This window comes from Xiphophorus maculatus, chromosome 14 (genome assembly GCF_002775205.1).
Source record: "Xiphophorus maculatus strain JP 163 A chromosome 14, X_maculatus-5.0-male, whole genome shotgun sequence".
Classification (NCBI taxonomy): domain Eukaryota; kingdom Metazoa; phylum Chordata; class Actinopteri; order Cyprinodontiformes; family Poeciliidae; genus Xiphophorus; species Xiphophorus maculatus.
In genome coordinates, this window is record NC_036456.1 from 8,394,031 (window position 1) to 8,402,273 (window position 8,243).

At 39.5% G+C, this 8,243-nt stretch overlaps 1 protein-coding gene across 1 annotated transcript; it reads left to right on the plus strand.

Annotated features, from left to right (window-relative positions):
- The first annotated feature begins 882 nt into the window (after nt 1-882).
- On the plus strand, nt 883-7,966 carry LOC111611027 (CD276 antigen-like). Its single transcript, XM_023346623.1, has 4 exons — nt 883-986; nt 4,987-5,352; nt 5,847-5,933; nt 6,912-7,966. Exons 1-4 carry the CDS (start codon nt 929-931, stop codon nt 6,980-6,982), a joined length of 582 nt encoding a protein of 193 aa, XP_023202391.1. The 5' UTR covers nt 883-928; the 3' UTR covers nt 6,983-7,966.
- The last annotated feature ends 277 nt before the right edge of the window (nt 7,967-8,243 follow it).

An 8,243-nucleotide genomic window follows, 5' to 3' on the forward strand; every position in this document is an offset into this window, starting at 1 on the left:
GAAAGAGGTGGAAAGTTAAAGAATATGCAGAATATGTACAAATATATACAGATGCTTTCAAAATGTCAAATGACAATATAGGAATAGCATTTATAATTCCGGATTTAGATATGAGAAATAAAAGAATAACAGATAAGTTGACAGTGTATACAGGTGAATTAATGGCTTTAGAATGGATTGAGGAAACAAGAGGGGAAGAGTTTATAATTTGTTCAGATTCAAGTAGTGCATTAATAAGTATTTTAGAACTAAATTCAGAATCAAGGCAAGATATTATATTTTTATATTAATCATTTAATTTTTAGGACTAAAAAATGATGGGTCTCGGGTTAAATTAGTTTTGGATTCCTGCCCACACTGGAGTGAGAGGAAATGAGCTGGCAGGTAGTTTAGACAAGAATGCAGCAAAAAAAAAAAAAAAGTGTATTGTTGATTTAAATATTAAAATAAGCAAAAATGAGGTTAAAACTATCAGTAAAATGTACATTAAGAAAAAATGGCAGGAACAGTGGGACAGAGGAAGCAATGCAAGATTTTATTATAGCATCCAAAAAAAGTTGGAGAATTTAGGAAATGTAGCAGGAATTTTAAAAAAAAGAAGAGGATGCTATATATAGATTAAGGTTTGGACATACAGGTTTAAACAGCACTCTTAAAGTAATTCATAAACATAGTTTTGTAGTTATTGTGGAACATTAGAAACAATGCAGCATATTTTTTTTTAGAATGTAGTAAGTATGTTCAGGAAAGGGAGGTGTTAATTAGAGATTTACCACCATATAAAAAAACAACAACAAGAAACCGCTTAATAATCCCTTTTCCAAAAGGGGGCGGGGACAGTGGCCCTTCCCCTTTCAGTCTGCTGCAGCGAAGTGTTCTTGGAAGGTTGTCCACACTGTCATTATCAGACCTTGGATCCAGAACCGTAATGCTGTACTTGTGTTTTCTTTTGCTTGGGCTCATTTTCACCCCAACTCCCCTTAAAGGTAGGTGTTCAGCGATATCATTTCAAATCGTAGCTAATTATTTCTACTTTCATTTGGCTTAGATTAACATAAACTATTATGAGAGGTTGCTTTAGCGTAAAATTGGCTTCACCACGTTTACGTCCCAAATGTCTGAAATTGTTTTACGCCTGTGGACATGTTAAGGTAGGGTGACCATATTTTCATTTGGGAAAACCAGGACACCTTGGAGCGGATCTCTGTTCCCATGCACAGAGTTGTCTGTGGCATGCACTCAATTAACATAGGCCTACGTAATCCTACAATAACACGATATTTACAGTTGGTTTATTAAAAATGCTTTTCAGCAAAAGTCAACAGCAATAACTCCAATAACAAATGATCATTTTATTCAAAATGTATTTATTAAAAAAAATGCTTAACAATTCCTGTAATGAATGAATAGCACAATGAAAGAGATAATGTCTCATCTAAACATCCCTCACTTAACAATAAAAGTTAACAATAACTCTCAACTGTCAATAACACATGATCCTCAGCCTCATTGCATTCACTGCATCCTCGTTCCCTGGTTTGACAAAGTACTGTGTGATCGAGCTATAGCACTACTCTCACCTCGGACAGCTGTTTTGTGTTTCTCGGTGTCCAGGTGGCTTTTCAGACCCCTTGCACCTCCACTGGACACCGAGACATATGTGCCTGCTTTGCACACTGTGCACAAGGCCTCCCATTTGTCTCGACCCGGTCTGAAAACGGGGGAAGCTCTTTTGTAAATCGTGGGTAAACATACATTTGCGCTTTGGCATGTTGTTGGCGTACTGACAGCCACGCTATCTATCTTCTGATTAAGAACAGGGCTGCCCGCACTGACCCGGCTCAGGGATTACGTGACACGCAGCGCCGGGAGCAGTGCCCTAGTGCCTGTAAATTTAATGGTCCAATGAAGGAAATTTAAAAAACAGGACATTTCCTCACTTTCTAAAAAAAACCCGGGACGCCCGGGACAGGACGTGAAATACGGACATGTCCCGGGAAATACGGACGTTTGGTCACCCTAGTTAAGATATCTAGTTGCCGGTGCGTGCCGTGGTGGCGTAGTGGATAGCGAGGCCCATGTTTGGGGCCCTTGAGTCCTTGACGTGCCGCATGTCTTCCCTGTTTCCTGTCGGCCTGCTATCATGTGAGGGACACTAGAGCCCACAAAAGACCCCCTGGAGGGGTAAAAAAAAAAAAGATATCTAGTTGTATTTTGACTTGGCAAAACCCATTTGAGGTGTCTCCAGTCACATTACTTTCTACATAATTCCAGTTAAGGATATTGTAAATATATTTTTAGACATGAGATATGTAATATTTGACTACAGATAATTAAATTGCAGAAATCTTGAAAAACAATAGGCAAAAAAAAGAGATGTATAAAACTGTATTTTTGACTAACCAATTTAAGCATAAATTTCTTAATAATTGATTGCATGTAAATATAATGTAATATGCATCATTTTTTTGTGTTATACTGCGTATAAATATTGTATTGCTGATTATTTTGGGAGGGTTTTCGATTGACATTGACATTTTTTGCCAGGTTACTTAATTGAGTTTTGGGGGAAAACGACAACGACAACAACAAAAACTCAAATGCTGCACTTTGTGCTGCCAGCTGCTTTCTCAGCTGTTGTGCTAATGAACACATTAGCTGAGTTGCATTCAACTCAGCTACGGAACGTTGCGTTCCTTAGCTGAGTTGCATTCTGTTGTGCTGGTTTGTGCAGCAAAGATTTTCATTTGTGCAGCTGTCATTTTAAAGATATTAAGAAAAAAGTTCTAGGGGTCATCAGAGGTCAAACAGCCCCCCCCCCCACCTTCTTCAAATGAGACGAAATGGGTGTCAATCAACTCGGCTACGTTTGTGCTGGTTTGTGCAGCAAAGATTTTCGTTTGTGCTGCTTCGGTTTTGAAGATATTAAGGAAAAGGTAAAGGTCAAAAGGTCAACCAGCCCCCCCACTTTTATTATTGTGTCTATTTAATTTGACAAATGTGTACAGGGCTTTTGGTGTTAGCTTTTCATCAAGTTGTTTACTGAGCTCTCTCCATATCCCATCACTTTGAGTTGCAATGTTACCATTTCTTATGACTGTGTTTTTTGAAGCACAGAGGACTTCAGTTACAGCTTTTTGGGGAACCAATGACTTCTTTGGCATCTGTTTAGCAAAAATTAAAATAAATTTAAAAATCCTGTTAGTTAATTATGTTGAAGTATTTCAAATATGGCAGACAATCAATAGGTTATAGCTGTCATTCATAATCTTCAGAATACAGTATAACTTCCGTATTTGTTCTAAATGCCAAATATTTTGCATTACAGATTATCTATGAAAATAAAAATTAGGACTCCTCTGTCTGTCTTCTCCCAGTGCTTCCACATGTACATGCATATACTGTATATCCATCCATCCATCCATTTTCCAACACCCTTATCCCTAATGGGGTCAGGAGGTGCTGGTGCCTCTCCAGCTAACATTTCAGGCAAGAGGCAGGGTCACCTGGACAGGTCGCCAGTCCATCGCAGATAAACACACACATTACAGAAATCAACACATTCTGTCTGTCTGTCTGTCTGTCTGTCTGTCTGTCTGTCTGTCTGTCTGTCTGTCTGTCTGTCTGTCTGTCTGTCTGTCTGTCTGTCTGTCTGTCCGTCCGTCCGTCCGTCCGTCCGTCCGTCCGTCCGTCCGTCCGTCCGTCCGTCCGTCCGTCCGTCGTCTGTCTGTCTGTCTGTCTGTCTGTCTGTCTGTCCGTCCGTCCGATCGGTTCGGTCCTGCCGTGTGGTGTCCAACAATGGGCACAAAATAATGGCTACAAGTCCAGTGAACTAATTTCAAAACCAGGCATTAATCAATGCTTTACTACAATCTACCTGCAATGCATGTGGCTAGTGTCAGCGTAAAGTCCTGACTGAATGAAAATCATTACAACCTATTTACGTCACGTTAACGAAGAACAGCTGAAAAGTTACCGGGTTTATCAACTGCGGTAGCAATTTCGCTCCAACTCCTCCTCTTGACATTTCTATATTCTTTGCATGTTGAATAAACATTAATGTTGTTTCCACATATCATCTCCAATGTCCGCTGGACTTCGGGTTGCGCCGTATCAGCTGTTTGGGATTCCCCTCCGTAATTTCCCCTCAGAAAACACTGAGGAGAATCCTCGCTTTCTGATTGGCTACCTGTCACATTCAACAGGCTGAGTTAAGATCCCAGTTGGGGAAAAACCCTGATTTAGATCGGAGCGGCAACGACGATCTACCGTAACACACCACACAATCTTAGAAAGACCAACGTTTTAAGATTGTCTTAATTGGAAAAGTAGCAGCAAAAAATCGTGTAGTGTGAACTATTGCATCAGGTAGTCGATGTGCCCATCTTCTCTATTTAAATCTAATTATTACTGAAGGGCGACATAATATACAGACTTCATAATCTGCACTCTTTTGGTTGAATGCAGTATTTATTTCCACTTTGGCTTTATGTTGTTTAGTTTTTTTTTTCAAGTGAGTTTTTTGTTAATGGAGACTGAGAATCTATTTTATTTTTGTTTTTGGTTGTTTTGTTTTGTTTATCAGTTCAAGTGTTTAGTGTTCCTTTGAAAATAAAGTGTATCTATCTTTGGCAGGAAATTGCATGCATTATTACATCATTTTCATTAAATCAGTGTAAAAAGGTCTTCAAACAATACTATCGTTTATCGCAATAATTTTTGAGACAATTAATCGTTGAGCAAAATTTGCTATGGTGACAGGCCTAATTAAAATCATCTTTTCATTCCCTAAAACCTGGGTCCGCTGTGTCCGCCTCATTCAACCGCATATCATGACGCTATAGAATAACTTGGCACTAAGTAATCTTGTGGTTTTTTACAGAAAGCATCTGGAAAAGAACCGTACAGAAACATAGGGGTAGAAGAATAATAGTTTGTGTTGCTTTACTGACACAAGAAGATAAGATTTCTTTCATCCTTTGTTAGGTCAATATCAGGTAACAAGCTCGCGTCAACCAGTTGTTGCTGCTCAAGGTGATGATGTCATCCTCCAGTGCCTTGTGGAGCCTCCGTTGGACATGGTGGACATGACTGTGGAGTGGTCAAGGCCTGACGCCAAACATCGGCCAAAGGGAATGGAGTACGTACATCTTTACCGAGACAACCGTGAGGTTCTGGACATGAAGAGCTCGTCGTACCACGGGAGGACGGCGTTGTTCGCAGGCGGCCTCAGACACGGGAACATGTCCCTCATCATCACCAACGTCACGACTGCGGACGGAGGGACGTACAAATGCTTCGTCCCAAAGCTACATGGCAACACCAAATCCTCAATTGTTCACCTTATTATTGGTGAGTTGAAGTCGTGAGATAACTCCTCATCCATCTTCATCTGAGTCATCCGCAGCTTTTAGATGCAGTTCCTGATCTAACTTCCCTCACCAGCAGTGACTCAGCTCTGCGGAGGCCTGTCATTCATTTGATCCAAGTTTCATTAGGGATGCATCTAAACGTTGTAGGGTGGTGGCGCTCGAGGACTGGACTTGGGAACCCCTGCTGAAATGCATAGAGAAGGGAAAAAACAACGGTGAGAGTAGCACTCCGTGTTGTGCTGCTGATCACATGGTTAAACATGCAAACCTTTTAGTTGAATAAACTGTGGTCTGTTTGTCAAGTGATAGTCGAGGTATCCGCCTGTTCTTCTGACATAGTTAAGTTGTCTGAATTGCTCCAAATGCCCAATGAAACTATTTACTACACCGATTATGAACAGTTTCATGGGAAATGCTTTATAACCCGTGTTTGAAATTGTTTTTTTTTTTTTTTTCCCCTCCCTGTCCTTTCAGATCAAAACTCTAATCTCAAACCACCTAAAACCATTACTTCAGAGACACGACTCCATCCTGATGCAAAGAGGCAGAGTGTTCTGAACGGTGAGCAAAAGCCATCGTCTTAAATTACCCTTCAGTTTTAATTGTTTTCATCCCCACTAGGGATGTAGCGGTACATTTAATTCACTTTTTTGAAAATGGAAAATTAAGGGATTGGGTTGCAGTCTAAACTAAGTATTCCCATAAAGACGATTAAAGACAATTATCTTTCATCCGAAATGGAAAGACTGTCTAATCTACATCCTTCTGTGTTGATGTTGTTGTGGAGTGCTTCAGATGATTGCTTAATCTTCTTGTTTTCTTTTGTGACGCTTCTAATGCAAAGTGCACATGATGAGCCAAACCGGTAAACAAAAACACATTGCTTCATGTGTTTTTGTAGCTTTGATCACTACAGAAAAGTAATCTTGTGGCTTTTTACAGAAAGAATCTGGAAAAAAAAACCCGTCCAAAATTATAATGGTATATTTCTGAAACAGAAATGTTTTCAGAAAAACGGTTTCTGTTTTTCTGAATAAAAACAGAAACGGTTCTCCGTACATTTCCATAAGATGGATTGCTGTATTTCTGTTTCTACCTCGTCAAAAAACCAAACTCGATGCACTGCTGCTTCAAAAACCACCTGGCTGATCTTTAAGCTTCCCCCATCCCATTAATAACCAGTTACTGGTTATTAATGGGAATCAGTTAATAAAGGTACTAACAATCTTGGCTTCTTTGAAATCAGACTGCCTTTAAGTTTTTTGCCTTTAAGTAATGCATTTCTTGTGTGACTGCATGTATCTTGAACTAACGTTGTTGCCTGTGTGGTTCAAGGTAAGCATGTGAACGTTCACACCCTTAATACTTAAAATGTAGCTAGCCTGGCGGCTAATCCTAAGCTTTGTGTCTGGGCTGCTGTTTTTACCCAACTTTTCATGTTATCTCATTTATGTGTTGTTTACATTGTCTTCCAGTCGGAACAGAAAATGACAGATTTATATTTTCCTTGTCTTTGTTTTCTTTTTTTTCTCCTGCCAGGCTTTGGGTCCTGTTCCAAAAGCTTTGCTCCACTTGTTGTTATCTGCATCTTGCTCATCTTCAACACTTGAGTTGCAGGATACTCACTCATAGTATGAGTTATGTGCCATACTCATACAATGTGCCAATGGCACATATGGTATGAATATGTGCCATACTCATACAATGAGCTAAGCACATTCTGAATGTCCTTAGCTCATTGATTGCTAATGGAATATAATTTAAGCTTGTAATTTAAGGGAACATTTGTGATTGTATAAAACGCCGTTTAACTGTTAAGGCTTTAGGACATTGCTTTAGCAAAGAAAAATAGAACAATGTTGTTTATTCCAATACGGAGATAAAGCACTCTCCTTAGCAATCATGCAACAATCAAACATGAGACGTACTTGTGATTTGCACTCATATGCCCAAACTGATTTGAATTTCATAATGTCTATTTTTAAAGTCTGTAGCAACAGTCACAGAAATGCCCTTTAGCCCACATGATGTGGTCAGATTATTTTTTTTTGCTGGAATGCTCTTAGAGCCGTTGGAACCCCACATCTAAAACTAAATAGAAGAATTATTTTTCCAAGTTTTCAGTTTAAAAATGTGTCCATAAAAATGTTGCCATTTTCTTTAAGGCATTTTGTTTTTATTTTCTGCCGTTGTTTTCTTCTGCTGTTGCACTTTGTCACACTTTCTCATTTCATAAGCTGAGGCACAAGACTGCATGACTACAGCGTGGTTGCATGACTCGGCTTTATTCTTAGTTTTTTTGACAATGTTTCTTCAGAACAAGTTGATTACGATGTCATAAGACATCGCAATCAAAAGTGGTACTTTTGCTTCAGTTTGGCCTGGAGGGACTTTTTCAGTCTTGCGCTGCTAGAAAGCTTTCCCTAATAAAACCCTGGGACTGACTTCAGCATGTTGTCCTCAGTGGGTTTTAAATAAAGGTACACATTTGTTCAAACCATATTTTCTTCCCATTGTTTTTCTCTGTGAAGGTGAATAAGTATATTCGGGTTTCTCCCTATGTTTGTAAATAGGGAAAAAAAAAAACAGCGGAGCACAAGCTAACACAAAGGCTCAAGAGACGGAGGCGACGTTGTTTTTCACAACAAAAATGTTTTGTCGGAATCATTGTTGAGTTTCAACTGTACGAGAAAAGTTTTAATAAGTTTCGGTGCTTGCCCATATGGAATCTAAAAATTCCAGGTGGTTGCCAAACAATTACCCCAAAAATACCGTAGAGCAAGGGTGTCAAACTCAATTTCACCAAGGGCCACTTCAGCATATTGGCCACCCTCAACGGGCCACATTGACGGTATAAATCAGGAATGCCCA

Excerpts from the sequence above, each read along its gene's own strand:
- LOC111611027 (XM_023346623.1), top strand. The coding sequence starts at position 929 with ATGCTGTACTTGTGTTTTCTTTTGCTTGGGCTCATTTTCACCCCAACT. Across the intron at positions 987-4,986 it reads CACCCCAACTCCCCTTAAAG|GTCAATATCAGGTAACAAGC; the intron begins GTAGGTGTTCAG and ends ATCCTTTGTTAG. Across the intron at positions 5,353-5,846 it reads AATTGTTCACCTTATTATTG|ATCAAAACTCTAATCTCAAA; the intron begins GTGAGTTGAAGT and ends CTGTCCTTTCAG.